The 21,391-nt window shown below is 40.6% G+C and overlaps 1 protein-coding gene across 1 annotated transcript; it reads left to right on the forward strand.

Annotated features, from left to right (window-relative positions):
- Positions 1–1,450: 1,450 nt before the first annotated feature.
- Positions 1,451–19,835, forward strand: scml4 (Scm polycomb group protein like 4; the record flags this gene model as incomplete). Its single annotated transcript, XM_083933919.1, has 10 exons — positions 1,451–1,456; positions 3,224–3,506; positions 8,207–8,223; positions 8,657–8,956; positions 11,506–11,620; positions 12,684–12,886; positions 13,611–13,740; positions 16,922–17,134; positions 17,914–18,062; positions 18,363–19,835. 10 exons carry the CDS (start codon positions 1,451–1,453, stop codon positions 18,486–18,488), a joined length of 1,542 nt encoding a protein of 513 aa, XP_083790045.1. The 3' UTR covers positions 18,489–19,835.
- Between the last annotated feature and the right edge of the window lie 1,556 nt (positions 19,836–21,391).

A 21,391-nucleotide genomic window follows, 5' to 3' on the forward strand; every position in this document is an offset into this window, starting at 1 on the left:
GGGGGGTGTATAACAGCTAATTCCATTTGCAAAATTAACAAAAACGTGACCTCCGTACGGAAATCATGACATCGCTCTCGCTCATAATTTTAAAATCACTCACCGCCGACATTTTTTCCACACCAATGATACTTTCTATTATACACTTAAAACTGCAGAAGTGTAAGCTTTAGCCCTATTCCTCTGGGATCACGGCAACCATTGGGACGTTTGCTCCTTTCAGTACATGGGGGCACAGTTGAGACTCGTCAGTTTTTTCTGTTTTCGTTCGTTTTTTTTTTTCTGCTGTCAATCCAGCCAGTCACTTGTATGTACTTGTACTCACTGTATGTTTACGGAGACGTCTACAGAAAGACACTGAGCTCCAGTCAGTTCCTTTTATGATGGCTCTTCTGCCCCTGTGATCCACGTGCAACTGTTGGTTGAAAGCAGCTGGATCTTGAAATGAGTTGGGGGACGGGGAATGGCAAAACTTGCAGTGTTAAGATTTGAGTTATTGAATACTCTTCTTGTTCATAAACTACATTCAAGTTGTGAGTTTTCAGTCTTTATTAAGGGGCTCGGATAGATGGATAAATACACATACTTGGCTTTTCAGAAAGTGACTTCCTTTCTCTTCATCCTTTTTTTTTCCTTTTACAATTGTAGCACATTCCAGTGTATACTCATTGTCCGTAAAGGCCTTATGAATACAACTGAAATACCACAATACACAAGTCCTTGGGTGCTATGCACCAGTGGTTCTTGGGAGAGCAGTTTTTTGTGTGTTTGTAACGGTGTTTTCTTTTGTTTCAGTTTAGAGTTAGTCTCTTCATAGTAACATAATAGCTCCTCAGTCTTGGAATACATATCACTTACCTTGCTAGGACGAAACCTCTAATAAGTAGAGTTTCTTTGCAGAAAGAGGATTAGCAGTCGTACGTGACATGGGTAGGGCCCTGTGTTAAAGGGATCAGAGTATGAGGTCCCTGACATACACAGCATTCACGATCTGATAAGTGTATTGGACAAAAACCTGTTGAAAGTGACTTTTGGTGTAAGCCCAATTCTGTCCAGCACCTTTCTCTCTCTAGTCACTAAGGCAGAATGAGCTGCAAGTACAACTGCCATTTCAGATGGAAAGTTTTTTTGGAAAGGATTTTTGTTTTTAAATGTTTCTGAGGAATACAGAGCAGTTCCGGCCAATCAAAAGACCCCCCTTTCATTTAAAATGTATGTTTTTTCTGTCTTTCTTAAGATGTGGTTATAACAAATGTTACACAGTCTTGGTTTGTTCCAATCTCACCTTTTTGTTTTTACATGTTCACAACAATGAAAAGAAAATCAGAGCTTCCTTGTGTCTCTGTGGGCTCTCACTGTATGTCGACGACTCGACAGTGTTTAAAAGAAATGACTAATCTTTCACCATGAAGATCCACACTCAACAGTTTTTTTTTTGTGTGTGTGGGAGATGAAGGTATCTGTGGGCAAGCTCTCCCGACACTTCATACACACACACAAACTCAAATGCACGCACTATACCCTCCTGTAATTGTGTTCAAAGCAGGTGTATGCTAACAGGTAATATTGTACACCAAGTATTGATCGCTCTGCAATAGAATGTAGCATCAGTGATTTACACTGTGTGGATAAAATAAACTGCAGTGAGGTTAAATACGTCACCATCTCTCCCATGACAGACCCTGCCCAGACGACTGGCCGGCAGGCCGCCTCAGTTTGGACAAACTACCCAATGACTATCTGCCACTTTTGTTTACAAAGGAACTGTCATTGTAAATGGAAAAATATATTATTTGTATTTAAAATCATTTCAAATAAAAACTTTTAAATGAGATGGTGTCATTATTTCCCCCTAAACTGTAGGTAGCTAACAGATCACAGAGAGGATACCCTGGTATCTTAGTTTGTCTGTAATTTATAGAATTTCAAACTTGTCAGCGAACTACAGGGTTTGCTTTGCCCCACAAAATTAAATTACATGAAGAAAAAGAATGCCTTAAAAAGTTGCAGAGCTTAAACCATATTGTGCAACAAGCAGTAAATTAAAACTACTTAAAAATAGATGCCATGAACTTTAACATTGCTTCAAAACAGCATAAACTGAACTTGAGCAAGGGGCTAATAGCTAATACGTACACTTAAAAATGTTTTTAATACGCTAAGTTTAGTGCAGTTTACATTGAGTTGCTGCCCCTGTCCACAGTCGTACATTGCCTTGTTGGAGCCGTGAGTGGGACTCCTGGCTGCCTCTCCAAATTGTGGGCCTGCCATCTGCCTTCTTCTGTAGGCTGTAGGTAATATGCAGACTATGAATAAGTGCCTCACACAATCTAAAGTGAGTCCTGAATCACCCAAACCTGTGCCCCTTCCTTTTGTGTATATGACCCATCAAACTAATTTGCATAATATTTGCTCTACTTTATTGCAATGTAGTAATTACACTAACCCCCCGCCCCATATTAAAATATGATCACTATTTGGAAAAGCACATGAAGTCAGAATATTGGGATGCTTTATATTAAAACACATTCATTCAATTGTCATTTGTCATCATGTGAGAATCATGTGAGTTGGCCTTGTAACGCTACACAATAGTAAATCTTAATGTTGAACATTTCTTAAATCATGTAGGATTTTGCTTTCAAAATGCTTTAACCTAGTCAGTTTAGCTGTTTAGTCAAAAAAAAAAAAATCTTCTGAGGGGAATTACCCACATACAGACCCCCCCTTCAGGGTTAGATCAGGTAGTGCGTGGATAGAGGAACAGGTGTGGGAATTTACTGTCAGTAAGTTTTGCAAATTTGGGGCAGTTTGTCAAGATAACATCATGAAAGGCGGCCACTATCCTTCCAAGAAGGGTTCAAATATATATATAATGTTATGGTAATGGGGTGTAATTAGTTCATTATTATTTTTATTAGGATATAAATAAGCCTAATCAGCATCTGCAATATACAGCTATACTTATAATGTTGTGAGACACTCAACAAATGGCATTTTAATTTATTTATTTGTAAATGTGTTCAACTCAAACACTCCACATCTGTCCATAATCGTTTTGGGGTTATCAAAAGGGGGCTGGACCTCTCCAGTTGGATTGCTCCTTCTGCTGGTAAATGAGACGCAGCTTTAAAAGCCACATAGGGAAATCATCCTCACCAGCGTCCCCCCGTTAACGATGCAATCACATACGCATTGAGGACGTTACTAACTCCTGCCAAAGAGGACCAACAACCTCCGGACAGCGTTGAGGGAAGGTCAAAACGGCGGCTTTGATTGCTTCACCTCCCCGCTCCGCAGACGCCAGAGAACCACATCCACCGCGGTGCTCGCTCGCTTCCCCTGCCGCAACCTCAGGGGTGGAACTCGGACTGACCCGAGCCGAGAGTTCCGCGGTGTTTCTGGCCGCTCCTGCCGCTCCGTGCACCGGCTCGGCGTCTGTACTCAGCTGTCAGCCTGCTGCGGAGGAATGGATCCCCGCCGCTGGGTCGACCCCATCGAGATAGGTAAAGATGACACTCTATCACTAAAACGAACTTAAAGGCATTCCTTATCCTTACATTTGTCTAGACTATTCATATAACAGTAGCTATATAACCTGCAACAAGGTCACCATTAAACTCATTCCAGTCCCTATAGAAGTCTGTAGGGATCATTATAGTGGTGTCATATGCTGCCTGCCATGCATGATGCAAATCCAGACTTCCCTTTAAGACTATTAAAAACTTTGCAAATTTTCATTAAAAATAAAGATAAAGATCATCACATCCTAAACTCATCCTGCAGGTGTCTGTGACAGCCTTTTATGGATATTTTGTTGTCATGGTAGGCATAATTATTTAGGCCAAATTCTGTGGACTGGAGTGTCCTTCATGATATTCTCATTCACCCTCATTTGCCTACTTTATGGACATCTTTTGGACGTTTTTAAGATAGCAGTGGGCTCACATTAACTGTTGCACCCTGCAAATGTGCAGTGCTGTGTGTGTGTGTGTGTGTGTGTGTGTGTGTGCGTGTGTGTGTGTGTGTGTGTGTGTGTGTGTGTGCGTGTGTGTGTGTGTGTGTGTGTGTGTGTGTGTGTGTGTGTGCGTGCGTGCGTGCGTGCGTGCGTGCGTGCGTGCGTGTGTGTGCTTGCGTGTGTGTAAGGATGCAAATACTGTAGTTAAGCACACTGCACTATCGCTACACTATCCAAAACAGTGAAACTGAAAACAACTGACGAATAAATATTCCTTGCAGACGACATGCACACTCATCAAAAAACACAGTGGGTGTATGATTTTTTTTTTCTTTTTCTGTCATCCATATTTTCCCATTCATATCAGGGTTCAAGTATTCTTGGTGGCAATGGTGGTTGTTGGTAAAACTGAATCTGAAAAAAACCCATTCAGAATTGCTCATTTCTAATGACTCTTTTGAAGACTCTTCTTGAGTGTAGCCCACAGTTGTTGCTGTTCTGGCACAACCGTGAACATGCAGTTTTTTTCTGCGCCTCATTGCAAGGCGTTGTTTGAGAAAGCTGTTTGATAAAGAAAAGAGAAATGGTTACAATATTGGCCCTTTCACCATGACTGTTTTTAAAACTAAGTTTAAAAAAAAAAAAGGCTTTCACAGATAACACACAAACATAGCACTGAAGGTCAGTGTTCACAATGAGAAAGCAGATGCACTCTCATAAACAGCTGCATCACTGAAAGCAAAATGCAGGAAGATTTTTTTTGTCAAGTTTTGTGCCTAAAATTCTTTTTTTTTACCCCTAGATATCATACAAGGCACTAGATATCATACAAGGCACTAGACATACATTCTGGCAGACGGGAGGCGATATTTTATCAAGCAGGGTTCTTCAATGATATTTAAACCAAGGACCCCTGAAAGAGAGATGATTGTATAATATTAAGTTGCACTGCCTGCATACAATACGCTATTAAAAGAATGATTGACATCTATATATATATATATATATATACACATACACATCATGTTTAAATGTTTAAATAAACATACACTTGTAAGGTACATTGATATGTATATCTGCAGACATATTTTAAGTTTAATAAAAAAGTTAGGATCCCCTACCTCATACTCAAGGCTTAAAAAAAATCATTAGATGATTGTAACTTAAATCCTCCCCCTGAGCACTGTCGCCTCACAGCAAAAGGGTTCCTGGTTCGTATCCTGGCTGGGGCCCTTCTGTGTGGAATGTTCTCCCTATGTCTGCGTGGGTTCTCTCCGGGTTCTCCGGCTTCCTTTATTCAGATAATAAAATTAGTAAATTAACAACAAATTAGTCTGCAATAATTTAGAATATTAATCTTTTCAAATGACATAAATTCACTGCCTGCAGCCTCACAAATGGAAGCTATGGTTATAGATTATATATCATTGTGTTTTAAATTAGAGACCATCTTGCGATCAGATCAGCAACAACCAGCAGCAATGTCAAAATGAGGCCAGGGACGTTCCCCCTACTTCTGGCAGTCTTGCTCGGACCACACTTATCTTCGACCTGGACCTTCATTTTGATTTCCACTAAGACACCTGTGAAGTGTTCGTGACTGTATCTTGCACGGTTTGGACGCTATGACAGTGACAAAATCTGACAGACAGACAGACAGCCAGCCTTATATAAACACCAAAATATGAAACCTCCTCTGTTGTAGTTCCCACCATATCTCCAGAACCACATTTTGCCATGACACACACACACACACACACACACACACACACACACACACACACACACACACACACACACACACACACACACACACACACACACACACACACACACACACACACACACACACACACACACACATACACACACAGATTCAGAAGGTGTAAACACTAACCAGCGTTGTCGTAGCTGACGATAACGATTTGTTACCTAACTGTTGGTTGTGATCACAGGACTTAATTGGCAAAATGGTCACGTCTATTACAGATGTAGATTAAAGAATGTACATTCTTAACATATATATATATATATATATATATATATATATATATATATATATTGTTAAGGTAAAGTAAATATTTATTAAATCTATTGTCTTAAATCTGATATAATAGTCATTGGCTTTAGCTCTACTTTGTACAAAATATACACTTTGTTGTTGGTGTGAAAGCCAGCTAAGACTTCAAAAAGAACTATTTTAGTATTTCGATGTGTGTGTGTGTGTGTGTGTGTGTGTGTGTGTGTGTGTGTGTGTGTGTGTGTGTCTGTGTGTGTCTCCATTTGTGTTTGATTTTGTTTAAGAAATCCCTCCAAGCCACAAGTGTTTTGGTAGAGTGGCAAGATAAAGTAGTTTTATGTCCTCCTGGGACTCAGAGCCTTTAGATAGAAAGAGAAGCATTCCTCTGTGAGTGAGTGAGTGTGTGTGTGTGTGTGTGTGTGTGTGTGTGTGTGTGTGTGTGTGTGTGTGTGTGTGTGTGTGTGTGTGTGTGTGTGTGTGTGTGTGTGTGTGCTGGGTTGCACTCTGTTTCGTCAAATGTAACTTTTTTTTTCATTCCGATTGTTTCATGCAACTACAGAGAGCGGCCGTGTGTATGTGTGCGTGTGTGTGTGTGTGTGTGTGTGTGAAGAACCATCTTCTTTCATGTTATTTAGGATGGCTGTTTGATGTTTCTGATTGTTTTTGGTAAAAAAAAATAAAACTAGGGTTGACGACTGATTTTTTTTTTTTTATCTCCAACTGAATCGAGGTCAGCCCTTAAAAAATGTTTGGGTTTTTTGCCTTTTTTCCCATTGCATGTTCTATTCTAATATTGTCCTTTGATTTTTATTCATTTGCACTGTTTGCACAAAAACAAAACAACTTGGATGAACATGGTTTGAGTGAATTTAAGTGTGTGTTTTTGTGTGTGTGTTTGTCAGTTTTCTTCAACTGATTTTAATTCCCATATCTTCTCACCCTGTCCCCCTCTGTGTATGTATAAGAGGATGGGTCTCTTTGTTAGGGACTACAATCACTGGCTTTGACTCAGAAGCTTTTAGGGTGTCTGTGCTTTTGGAGCTATTTAGTATTCAGTCAGTAGGTCCACCAACCATCTCAACTGAAGGATATTTTATATGAATTCTACTGCGCATGAGGTAGACATTTTGTTTTATTGTGAAATGTATCAACTGGTACGTGGATTGCCATGGAATTTGGTAGGCTAAAGACATTAACTCTAAAAACGTTGGTGAATCCCTCACTTAACCAATTACAAATTTGAATGTGTCTGCTGAAACTAATGACATCCTCATCAGCTGCAGCTACAGCTAATGTTGACAGATTAAACTAGGATGTTTGAACAGTAAAACCGCTAAAGGTCAGCATGTTAGCATTGTCATTGTGAGCATGTTAGCATTCTGATTTTAGCATTTAGTTCAAAGCCCCACTCTGCTTAAGTTGAAGATCACAGAGCATATAATATTGCATAATATCTGATTATAGTTTTAGATCACAGAGTGTATATAAACCTCTTCCCACTGTAGAAAAGTGAAGCCAAAATATCCCTTATACGGGCGCCGCCATGTTTTATAATTTTGCAACCAGAGTCTGCGCATTAGTGATTGTGCGGTAGAGTCATGTCATCGAAGCCCTGTCCATTCACAGCTGTCAATCAGGATGTTTCACCCCATTTTTGAAGTATACATTAACTAATTAAAACCAAACATATCAGAAAAAGAAATACTTGAGGTGTAATTTGAGGTTTTAGTTTGGACCATGTCCCATATGCTAACATGGAGAAGCCTGGACTTACGACGTGGACTGCAACCGGTCACTAGGAGGCGGAGGCAGTACACGTCACAGATGCTTTGGCTTGTATTAATTTTGTCATATTTAATATAAAATTGGCACTCCTTCCACCCCCTATCAAATTTTATTTGCTGATAATGTATGCATCTTTGGAATGAACCATATATAGGGTGCTAGTTATACTCAATAACTTTATAATTCAATAATCTTTGTGATGAGACCAAATGCATCTTGTCCAAGGTTCCAGGTACATAAAAATAAAATATGAAACAACTCATTATAGTCAAAAAAAGCCCTGGGTAGCCTCTTAACCGTAATTACTGCAGGACTAACGACCACTCAACAGAAAATAAGATCTGCTTGCAGAATAGGGTAATTGGTGATAATTGGAACATTGCCATCATCAGCTCCTCCATACCCCTGTTTCCCCTCTTCACCTGCCTTTGTTCTCCACACAGAGGAGACTGAAAGCTGGGTTAGTTAACAGTAATCAGTTAATCCAGCACCCCGGAGGCCAAATTCATTTTACTTTACAGCATAATAGACACATTGTTCCCAATACTTTCATCATTAGCAAAGTCATATTCTCCCTTTCGCTACTACTTTATTTTTTTGACCGTTGGAAACACTGATATAATTATACAGCCGCCTCCCCCAATGTCTTTTCCTCTCCATCTCCGTTTTCCCTTCAGTGTGCCTGCTGTTTACACACTATATCAGCTACAGCTAATATTGACACACTTAATTTTCCTTTCGCGGACACGATTAATGTTGAGAAAGGGACAATTGGAGCGTTCATCATGAGCAGGGGGATTAATAGAATGGACTGATTATCAAATCTATGTGTATACAGCTGACATTTGATGTATATTGTTGTGTTTGCGTGTTTTTCTCCTCTGTTGCTCCAGTGTGATGTATCTCACCTTACCCTGGCGGCGGGCTGCAAGGGCATGAGACTGCGAGGTGGGCGGGATTTCGACCCTGACACCTACCTGGAACTGGCCCCTCCTCCCCCTCGTCCTGTCGCCTGGTTACCTGGCGTCCTCAGCAAGGGTGTACGCCTTCGTCTGCGCTTGGATAGGCGCGATGACCGGGGGCGGGGCTTCTGGCAGCTGGTGGACTTGGAGGCGGAGTCAGAGCCAGTTGGGCGGAGGCTGAGGAGCCGCGCCCCCGACACCTGCGCTCAGCGTAAGAAATTATTCTTATGGGTGATTCTCAGCACTTTATTTTGAAGGAATATTAATATTAGTTAATTAATATTTTGGATGCAGTTTAACATCAGTGGAAGAAGTATTTAGATCCTTTACTTAAAGGGGAATCTTCGTATTTTTTTAATGCCATCACCATTAAGGGGAAATAAAGCATCTCAAGAAGTCCTTTTCAAACATGCACAGTCTATTCAGATAATTTAGATTATCAAATTCAACCCCCCCCCCCCCCTCCCTTTGACACATAGCTGAAAATGGCAATACCCTCCACCTCCCCTCTTTTCGGAGTGTGTTGTGTTATCAAGAGAAGATAAGGAGCAGCAGTGTGTGTGTGTGTGCGCTCGCATATGTCTGTGAGCCTTCCTTATTTAATACACACATTGTTGTTTATGAGTTTATTTATTCCCACCTTATCACAAGACTCTAGCGCAGGATCCGATTTCACTGTCTGTTACCATGGTGACGCCCTGCCTGAGCTGTAAATAAATTCAGGGGGCTGGTTACATTGATTACAGAACACACACACTAATCTATTCTATACGTCTAAGCGAGGGTATATAGTTTCTATTCAAAATGCAATTATTTTATGAATGGATTGTGGTATGTGTGTGTGTGTGTGTGTGTGTGTGTGTGTGTGTGTGTGTGTGTCTGTGTGTGTGTGTTTGTGTGTGTGTGTGTGAGAGAGTGTTTACACTGTTTGTTTATGTGCGTGTAGGTGTGCAGTTTAGTGAGGCATTAGCATAATTCACTTCATTGCAGTTTCCCCTTCTGCATAAGTGAAAACAGATACAATTCTCCATCCCCTGAAGCTGGTGATTAAGTTATGCTAATCATTTCTGATCATCGCTGCATTACTGTGGACGTAACAGTGGGCGCCTCCGACGGCCCCTGAGTGCCTTCCTCTAACGTTCAGCTTTCAAAAAGGTGATATCTCTTCGTCTGAAATTGTAATTGGGCGTAGGGGGTCCACCGATCTCTTAATTGCTTAATTAGCCATAAACAAATGAAGCTGCGGTCCCATGTGTATTGTGTCAGGGTGCAGTGGTGCAAATCTTCCCCCCTCGCCTGCAAAAAATGGTGTTGCTGCCTCATATTGTCAGCCAGTGTTAATGGGCTTCTCTCCCCCCCCTCGATCTTTTTAAGTAAAAGATGATTATCTGTTCTCTCTCAGTCTGTCTCTGTCTGTGATGTGATGCGCTGTAATGGGACAGGACTGATTGAGGAGGGACATCAGGATTAATCTCACTGTGTAATTACTTTTATGATTTATGAGTTCCTTTTCCCTCTCACATACACATACACACACACACACACAGACACACACACACACATACACGGACCCCCCTTACAGTCACGGTCACTGTGTGCCAGCACTCAGTATCCTTATTGTCCTGACATTGCTGTTTGTTTTAAGCTTTTTTTATCATCATGTATGGGCTTCAAATAATGAAATACTGCAATTTGTCTGGGCTGTCACATTCAGTGTGAAAACAGCTTGTGAGTAACCGCTTTACAGGCAACTCCTGACAAATCTCTTTGCACGCCCGGCAGCGGCTCTGCGTGCCAGCGGAGGGCACGCCGGCGTTTGATCCTCCCTCTGAAAGGTTAACCTGATTTTGATTGAGTGTTAAAACCCACCGCCGTGGCTTCTTTGACCGCAAACAGGAATCGGTGTAGAGGGTGGCGGTGAATAGAAAAGCCTGAGTTGTACTCTAAACCTTTCGACTATGAGAGCAAATCATCCCTCTGGAGCTTGCTTTTTCTTTTAATACCTGCACCTTAACGGATAAAGCACGCTCATTTTTTTTTCTTTTGTGGGTAGATTTTTTTTCATTATAGATTAAAACAAAAGCAGCATACATGAGCTGAAACAAAGGCAAAGGAAGTCTATAAATACAAGGAAATACAGCAATATCTTATTATATCACAAACAAAAGCAGCAAGAGTAATCCTAAAGGGCTTCTGCTAGAATCTTTTGATGTTTAAAGAGAAACTGATCTCTTCACCCGAAAGCCAGACTTTATAAAGACAAGTCTGAGCATTTAAGAGTGATTCAAAGAATTAATTTATTAGGATTTTTGGCACAATTTTTGGACATGAGAGCACGCCTCCTGCAGAAAATGTCTTCAGAAATAATTTAAAGGACAGATTACAGTTTGTAACCCGAACGCTTGCAGCACAAAACACTGCACAGCGTGAATCCCTTGTCACCCGCTCTAAGCTTTTTTTTTTTTTTCTTTTTGAGCTCAAAAAAAGGAAAACCCTGAGCTGCAGCAACTGTAATTACATTACAGTCCCACACACTCACACACTCAGACACACACACCGTTTGGAGCTCAGCACGTCTGCTGTCTGCCGCGGGATGTTAGAGGCGTGTTGCTATGACGACTGAAAGGGGACACAGAGGATGAGGAGGGGGGAGGGGAGGGGGGCTTTAGGGTAGAAGAGTAGGAGAGGAGGGGGTTGTTTCAGAGGGAGGTTGGTTGGAGATTGAGGAAGCGAGAGAGAGACGCGCGCAGAGTTGCCGGCGTCTTGACTGTGTGTAGCAGGGGAGAACAGTAGAGAGAGGCAGGCTGTCGCAGAACCATCAGGGGGATTATTCAGAAACCTGCTGCTGGAGAGGAGCATCACACAGACAGCGATTGCCAGACGGTTGTGTGCATGGTAGGCACAATTCTCACAATGATCATTTTTTGGGGGGTTCAATTTTGAAGATTTTTTTCGGTGTGATTTGGTCCAGGAGGCATTTTGCAAATTCACGTGCTCTGTCTGTTCTTGTTTTTTTAATTTTCAATTTCTTTCAATTTTTCACAAATAAGACAAAAATGACAAATATTTGGTCATCACAAGAAAATGATTTTCACTCTCTCACACTTGCCAATCTCTCTGCGCTGAAATCAAGCCGGTTCTAAGTGATTTCAGTAGCTGGCGGAAGTAAAAGGATAATAAGGTACATGACATCTAATTGGTAGAACACCAGGCTCTGTAAAAAAAAAAAAAGAAAAGAAAAAAAAAGCCCATTCAGCACAGAGCGACCCCCGATTCAAAAGGCCATTTCAGGTAAGCGTTTGTGTTGTGTGAATGAAATGATGACAGGGAAGGGATGTATTGTGAAAGTTGTGGCCCTGTGGATGAATGGTACCAAGATGGACACTTGGAACCACTGCTGTGCTTTATTTGTGTGTGAATGTGCACTTGATTGATTGATTGTTTGATCATGTGGGTGCTGTGCTGTGCTTTGCTTTCTCTTCCTCTCTCTCTCTCTCTCTCTCTCTCTCTCTCTCTCTCTCTCTCTCTCTCTCTCTCTCTCCCTCCCTCCCTCTCTCTCACTGAAAGTGTGTGTGTGTGTGTGTGTGTGTGTGTGTGTGTGTGTGTGTGGCTTTGTCTCTGTGCAGTAATGATATTTATTGCAATCTTTGCAGTTGGAGAGGGGGAGGGGTGTGATGGAGTACAAAGCTTTATGTGGCTTTGTTTCTGCTATTTCCTATACTTTCTATGTGTGTGTGTGTGTGTGTGTGTGTGTGTGTGTGTGTGTGTGTGTGTGTGTGTGTGTGTGTGTGTGTGTGTGTGTGTGTGTGTGTGTTTGTGTGGAAGAGGTAGTTTCACATGTACATCTATAAGTTTCCGCTCTGGTTTGGAGCTGAGGCAGTGGTGCGTGCAGTTAAAAGCTGCCACTTCCTGTTACTTTGAAGTCGCATTTAATAATCTCTCTGTCTCTCTCTCTCAGGTCTGATGAGTACCTTGTCTGCCAGCTCGGAGATGCAGACTCCCTCTCTCGCCCCCCAGTTCATAGCCGGGCCCCAGGGTAAGGTACCCGGTAGGAAGAGAGGAAGGCCTCCTATCCGTAAGCTGGAGTTCCAGAGTCACTACGTTGAGCCTCTGTCACCTCTCAAGGTCCCAAAGAAGAGAGGCAGGAAACCGGGCTTTAAGGTCGGTCTGTCATCATTTTATATATTACTGTAATAATTCTAATAATAATGTGTCACATTTTAAAGCTACCCTGTTGTTTTCTCTCTTTCTAACATTTGATGTTCCTGTTCAGATCATTCTTATTGCGTGCTCCCTTGTGGCTGAAGAAATGCATTGAAAGCATTTCCTCATGTATTGTTTGCGAACACAGTTTATGAATATATTAAAACCTGCATTGTTTACATAGCTAGCAGTCCCCTTCTTCCATCCCTTTTGCTGGATGCTTTGCTTGGTTTGTTGGAACGACACCCTGTCGATCAGTGGAATAGTGTGAAAACGGTAGAAATATAAATGTCCAATGGAAGCTAGTAGGGGACGGTATCCAAAAAAATGAAGGACCAACTCAGTGCCAGTAGTAGTACTGTTATAGAGTAATGGAGTAGTTTTAAGCGATGTCAGGGCCTTAGCAATCTCCTGATTCTTCATCTATAGCCACCAATGGGTCAATTACATCCTCGAGCACTCACGGGATGAATATTTTTTTTTAATTATTGACCGAATTCTTGTTAGCCTCAGCCCTAATTGCTACCACAGCACACTGTGGCGTCACCAGTTGGCCAAACGTGACTTTTTCCTGCCCCAATAACAGAAAGGATTTTTCATTGATCCAACAATTAAATTTCTTGTTGTGTAATGAGAATTAAATATGGAAGACTGATTGATTGATTCGTGTGTCTATGTGTAGCTGAAGCCCAGGATGGTGATGTCCCCACTTGCTAACTCCCCTCCCAGCTGTACACCAGAACCTGAGATGGGCTCCATCCCACAGGATGCAGCTATCGTCCCGCACTCTGCCACGCCACAAGTCCTCACAGGTAAGACCGCACGCAGTTACACTTAATACTTTCATTTTTGGTGTCCACTAGAACATGTTTACATGCTTTTAATGTTAATGTTTTTTCTCATACTGCCTCTCTGAATATACCTCTGAAACGCTCAGACATGGTATTTTAGTCTCTTTCAATTTCTGAATACGGGCTGTTGACATCTCTCTGTGGATTGAGTGTTTTCATACTTTCACAGTGACAAAGACATATTGCACCTCAACCTTCATGATAAATAAAGACATGGTATCTCACTTTTTATAATATGGAAACTTTAAGCTTTTCTATACATTAAGATGCTCATAAATGATGGTGGACTCCATTTAGACAATCATACGCATAGCAGTGTGTGGTGCCAATGTATTTACAACGTATCCAACTCCACTTTTGCTAGTTAGACGGTGGATATTCTGGATGTAAAGTAAGACGCATGTGGCAAAGGGGTTGTATTTAGTCTCTTCATTAATCATGGGTGTGTTTTGGGCCATAACATGAAGGAAACCAATCAGAGTGTCGTCTCCCATCATCCTCTTTAAATGCAAAGTGTGCCTGCACCTGGCGTATCGCTAGTTATATGGCAAATTCATGAATTGTCCTCATTAATGATGTATTATTTCCCTCATTCGCTATTAATCAGAGTGTTAATTTTTATTAACCACTGGGCCAGAGATTTAACCGGAGTCTGTGCATCACTACTCTTACTATCGGAATAATGCGCCCTTTAATAGCAGGGAAATACTGGGCCGTCGACTTAAGGCCGAGTCGTTGGTGGTCGATGGCGCATTCGCTTTCTGCACCAACAACGTACCATCCCACACCTCATTTTTAGACCAACACACCCATGGAGAGCACAAATGGATGCAAGTACATTAAGGGAACTGGACATGACAATGACGACTGCCTCGGTCTGAAACTAGCAATGCAGATGGAAGATATAGCCCAATGTGTCTCAATCCATCCATCCATCTTCAACCGCTGGTCCCTATCTGGGTTGCGGGGGTGGGGGGTTGCTGGAGCCGAACCCAGCTGACATCGGGCGTTAGGCGGGGTACACCCTGGACAGGATGCCAGTCTATCGCGGGGAAAAAGAGACAAACAGAGACAGACAACCATTCAGACACATATTCACTCCGACAGGCAATTTAGTGTCATCAATGAACCTAACACCTGCATGTGTCTGGACTGTGGGAGGAAGCCGGAGTACCCGGTGAGAACCCACACAGACACGGGGAGAACATGCAAACTCCACACAGAAGGGCCCGGGTCGGGATTCGAACCGACAACCCTCTTGCTGTGAAGCGACAGTGCTAACCACGCACACACACATCATGCCGCCCCCAATGTGTCTGTAGAGTGAAATGCTAATCCGTACATTAAATGTTTAGAATGAGACAAGCAAGGGGGAGGATTTAAGTTACAATCATCTTGTGATTTTTTTAAGCCTTGAGACCTGGAGCTATTTAGTATGAGGCAGGGGATGCTAACATTTATACACTTATTATGCACACGTAGCCTGACTTTGTGGTATGAAATGCACCCTCCCTTGTGCTCTTTTGTTTTATTTTATCTTATTCTTCTCAACCGTCTGCTCTGACTGTGACTTAAATTCAAGTGCTAAAATACACACCTGACAGTGTTCTTCTTTGTTCTGTAAAATACACAGATGACTTGTTCTCTGTGACAAGATGTACTTTTAGATGCAACATAACATTCCTGTGCATGTCTGCATGTTGAATCAAAAACAGCACTAGTGTCGACCTGTGTATGTACATACTGTGTATGTTTACATACTTTAAAATGAGAAAAACACGTCTTCAAACATAACCCACAAATGTTATTTTTTTTCTCCTTTTTTATTCTTCTCGCCTAGCTTTCCTTCCCTTTTGTATGCTTCACACAGCCATCCGTTCTACCCCCCCCCCACCCCCCACCCCGACCCCCAGGACTGTCCTGCTCTGAATAAGCAAATATTGAAATACCGCCTTAAGTGTATTTGAGGTGGGAATGGGAATCTCATGTGTCAAGGACCAGCGATTTGCTCTTTGTTCTTGCAAATCGTGAAAAAACGTTTGATGTCAGACTGCAGACATACAGGAGAGAAGCACGCACACACACACACACACACACACACACACACACACACACACGTACAGTATGCACACACACTACAAACAAGCTTGCTCCCCGTGGTGCCTCCCAGATATGTAAATCATTTTTCTGGTGAAATGGAGAAGCATTTCAAAAATAGTCCCTGTATTTAAGGGATATTGTCGGAGCAGTGTACTCTCCTTTTGAAAGGAAAAGGATGTACACAGAGATGGTGTTTATATTTTAAAACTGACTATAAAATATATTTAGATTAAGTATTAAAATATTAAGTTGGTATTGTAGGATATGAAGGCGGTTACACCACGTGTGGGTGTCAAGACATAAGCCTCCAAACTCGCATGTGCAGATTTTATTACATAATTGATTTTTCATAATACAATAAGATACGTTTGACCTTTGTGTGAGCACAAGGTACAGGCAATTCAGGATCCTCTCAGTGGAGCATTTCTATTTTATAAATCTGTCATTAGTTAAATCTATAACTGCCCAGTCCCTGCTTTACCAGCAGGCATCTACATTATTAAGGATCTGAAAAATGGCTGTCACAAAGGGAGCAGATTCAGAGGAATTACTGACTACCTTTCAGCTGTTTCACATCTGTACGGATACAGACTGAAGGGGCTTCAACGCAGCTTACTTGTGTATTCATTTAGGAAGAAGAAGAAGAAGAAGAAGAAGAAGAATTCCTTTTATTTATCCCGCAAGGGAAATTCAATTTTGTCACTCTGTTATAATTATTATACAGGTTACACACACACGGTTGTGGCCCGAAATACACACATTCACAAACAGGACCTATATACATGCAATTAATGGAGCGAGGGGGCTGTTAATGGCTCAGCGCCCCAAGCAGTTGTCGGTTCGGTGCCTTGCTCAACAGCACATTGGCAGTGCCCAGGAGATTAACTCACCGTTTAAAGGATGTGAAACATGTAACTGCTGTTTAATGAAGTAGTAAATGAGCAAAGGAATGAATATATTTTATAGAACACGCACTAAAAAGACAACATTTCCCACATGGGCTCGGCTTTAATGACGCCACTTCCTGTCGTTCCTCTTACAGCAGAGACGTCGATGCCTGATGACTTCTTGTGTGACCCGTCGGTGGACTCCAAGCGTTACGCTGTAGATCCCAGCGACTCTGCCTTCAATGTCATGACATCACAGTACCCACCAAAGCACTCCTACGGTTACCGTGGCAGCAGTTTCTCTATCCCAATGGGCTTGTGCAGACAAGCATCGAGCCCAGGACGTTTCCAGGAAGTAAACAGGAATGGTGAGGCTGTGTTTTGCAATTGTATTTGTTTTCATTACATATAGTACTGATGACATTTTCATGATGTTTTCTATGGCATACTTACTACGACTTTATGACGTACTATACTATGATGTTTTTAATGCATACTAAAGCAATTAATGACATATTTTACTGTGACTTTCTATGATTTTTTTATGACATACTATATTATGACTTTTCATGATTTTTTATGACATCTTTTACTGTGATTTTTTAAGATTTTTTTTACGGTGACATTTTCTGACTTTGCTGACAAACTATACTACGACTTTTTATGATTTTTATGGCATACTATACTATGACTAGTTATACAACAGACAACAAACAGCTCTATTACTTTTCTATGACATACTTTACTATGATGGCTAAAGACTATAGTGTAGCGTTTTTATGACAAACTAATGACGTTTTATGACATCTGAAAAACTATACTATGACTCTATGATATACTATACTGTGGTGATTTTATGACAAACTATACTATGACTCTATGATATACTATACTGTGGTGATTTTATGACAAACTATACTATGACTCTATGATATACTATACTGTGACAGTTTTATGATGTACTATACTATGATGTTTTTAATGCATACTAAAGCAATTAATGACATACTACGCTATGACTTTTATGACGGGTGACATGTACGACCATCATTGCTTATTATTTATTTATTTGTTTGCGTAATTGGATCCCCATAATGTTAAACATTTGATTATCTTTCCTCCACCTTTTCACCTGTGCCACCTACAGTAGCTTACAGTCCGATGCCAGACATTGGTGAGTGCAAGCGTCCGGTCGGTAAGGACCCGTCCAGCTGGAGTGTTGAGGAGGTTGTTTGGTTCATCAAAGATGCTGACCCCCAAGCGCTGGGGCCGCATGCTGACACGTTCAGGAAGCATGTGAGTCCAGACTATGTTATATTGTGGCCCATGACTAATAAATGGTTAAATTTAATGGAACGGAGCTTTATATCTGAGTATTTATTGAGGCATTACGCAGGGGACCAAGAGGAAGAGGAAGGGTAGACTTTAACAAAAAAATCCTGTCATAAGACAACTGTAGCTACTTTTATCCATCACCAAGTTCTCTGGGGTCCTGAATATGAATCAGTAGAAATTCATATTTTAAGCGACTCATAGCTCCAAGGCTCTGAAACGGCCTGAGCGTTAGTCACACTGTGTTCTGTGATCTGTTTTTAGGAGATAGATGGAGACGCCTTGCTATTGCTGAAAAGTGAGATGATGATGAAGTATCTGGGACTGAAGCTGGGACCTGCGCTTAAACTCTGTTACCACATCGACAGGCTTAAACAGAATCGGTTGTGATGTGCTGAGGAGGAGCCAATCCCCGGATCACCTATAACTAAAACTGCTGTTCTCAAGCATCAGCAGTACAACATGGACACCTATGGATCCTGATTGGACAAATTGTACATGTTGACTGTACATATTAAGACTATCTGCAGCTGAAGCAGTTATTTTATTTCAACTATTGTTTAGCTGGTATCTGAATGGCTTTACGTTGTAAATAGTTTGGTGCTGCGAAGATGGAGGCTAATGTATATCAAAAAGTGTCCACTCTTGAGTCGTTGTGCAGATCCTAATCATGGACACTGTATCAACACCTCTGAAGACTAATAGACACAAGGAGCTTGACAAACTTGTACGATGCTTTACCTCAATATATTGAAACGTAATCTACTGATATCTTTTGAATTTATAAAAAAAAATGCTGAAATAAGTAAAACTGCATTAGAAAAGTGAAACACAAAGGGATTAGCGAACATGAAAGTATTCACCACAAACCACAGCACAGCACAACAGTAAAGCGATGAGGTGCTGCACCATGTAGAGGCGCATATCATCACGCAGCACTCACGGTGATAGGAAGGACAGAAGACACAGACAGACACAGACAGACACTGACAGTTTTCCTCGTGTTCTCATGAATTGTACACTGAAGCGCTGTGAGAGAACGCAACTTGTAGCAAACTCATTCAGTACAACATGGTGCTTACTGAAAACTGTTACTGCCACTACAACCAGAACACACTTCACCATTTCAACTGTGTGACTTCCAGATGATGCTAGTGTTTACATTCTTCTCATGCAATACCTCTTAAGTCATTTAGAATATAAATCCCGCTGTTATCTTCTGTCAAACGATAAAGCAGAACTGTAAAAAAAAAAGAAGAAAAAAAGAGCAAAAATGTCTTGAGCATTATTATTAACATTTTTGCCAGCCACCAGATACAGTTTTTGTCATAATAAATTGTACAAAAACCACTTGAATACACATTAATGATCAGTCACATGCAGTATATGACAAACTTGTATGACTTGTGGTTAATGTCAGTGTTTTTTTCTACTGTACAGAACGTGTTACTCACTTAGATACTTTGTGTTCGATGTGTTTTGCATTAATTTGTCAGTGTGCCACTGCCACACTTATGTGGGTACAGCATGTATGTCTATGTATGAATTGTATGTATTTAATGACTGAGTCTCGAGCCCGAGGGAGCGGTGGGCTGCATTAAACTCTCACATTTTATTTTCTAGTTTGCCATTTCCAATCTGATAACTTGATTTCAGTGGATTTGCAGGAGATTAGTCCATTGTATTGCACAGGAGCTATTTACCCAAATCAGAAATTTACAAATGCTTTCAAAAGTTTTTTTTATAATAGCTGTGACCATTATTAAATCAATTGTGACCCGCTAACGATCTTCCTTTTCTTTATAATATAATGTTTTTTAAAGCATTACTTTTCCAGAGAAAATAAACCTTCTTGTTCAATGAAGTCTGACTTATTATTATTATTATTTTCATCATTATCATTATTATTATTATCATTATTAGGGCCCATGCTGTCCTATGGCTGAATTAAGCATTTTTTGTACATATTATATTTCGACTTATTTTGAGTCCATACAATGGTGCGTTCAGGGACACTGTAGACCCAAAATAGAGTAAGAGTAATTAGGTTGTTGATGAATTTAGTATAAATAAGTTAACTTATTAAACACTTATAAAACACTGAAGACCAAAGTTAATCACAGACCATCAGCAGGAATGTTATAAAACACTAATCCCAAACTGTCAAAATTTGACAAGGAAGCTCCTGATTGGTCCTTTGGGAGGGTACGGTGATGATGACATCATCCAGCTGGAGGGAAGTCTCATTGGACGGCTGTGACGCTTTCGGCGCTCCCTGGAGGAGCGCACGGAGGTCGGGGCATCCTCTTCACCGATCAGCTCCTCACTGGTCCGGGATCTGATTAGAGTGTCTCTGAGACATGAAAACATCACATTAAACTTTTTTTCAACAAATTGTGCCATAACTGTTTTAGACACGCTATCCTATGACTGATATAAGCATTTTTGGGACAATTTAAATTAGGACTTTTTTCGACAAACTATAGTATGACTTTTTTGGTTTCTTTTTTACCTTTCTCTGACTTTTCCAACAAATTATGCCATATAAATTATATTTTGACTTTTTATTTTTTTTTTTTTTTTTTTTTACTTTTTCGACATGCTATACTATAATTTTTTTTGGAGGGTGTGTCTTATTTTTTTGACCAACTACAGTATAACCTTCTTGACTTATTTCAACAAACTATGCTATGACTGTTTTAGACTATGTCTGACTTAAGCATTTAATATTTTGACTTTTTTTAAAAACTTTTTCAACATGCTATACTATGATTTTTCTTGCCTTTTTTAAAAAACAAATTGTGCCAAAACTGGCATAGAAAAGAAAGCTATCCTGTGACTGATATAAGCATTTTTTGGACATCTTTTTTGACACACTATACCATGACTTTTTGGGGGCTTATTTTTTGGACGCTCTGTATAACCAGGAAGATGGCGTTTGGGATCGTCCGGACACTCAGAGCTGCAAACAGGAGACTCCACCTGCTGACAACAGCAAGTGAAGCTTACAGTATGTGACTGATTTACATGACATTTATATGGTGTGGCCTACATCTGACATACCCATTTTATTTTCTCTTTTTCCAAATGTTTTCAAGAGTAGTTTTAATATTATGCCTCTAACCCATATTCAATCGGTTGACCCTCCTTTTCTTCATAATAGATAATGTTAAAAAGCACAGTTTGTCAAGAGAAAATAAACCTGTTACACAAGTCTCACATAATATTATTATTATTATTATTATTATTATTATTATTAGTATTACTGTTATTATTGTTATTGCTGTTTTTAA

Source organism: Echiichthys vipera, assembly GCF_963691815.1.
Source record: "Echiichthys vipera genome assembly, chromosome: 19".
NCBI classification, from domain to species: Eukaryota; Metazoa; Chordata; class Actinopteri; order Perciformes; family Trachinidae; genus Echiichthys; species Echiichthys vipera.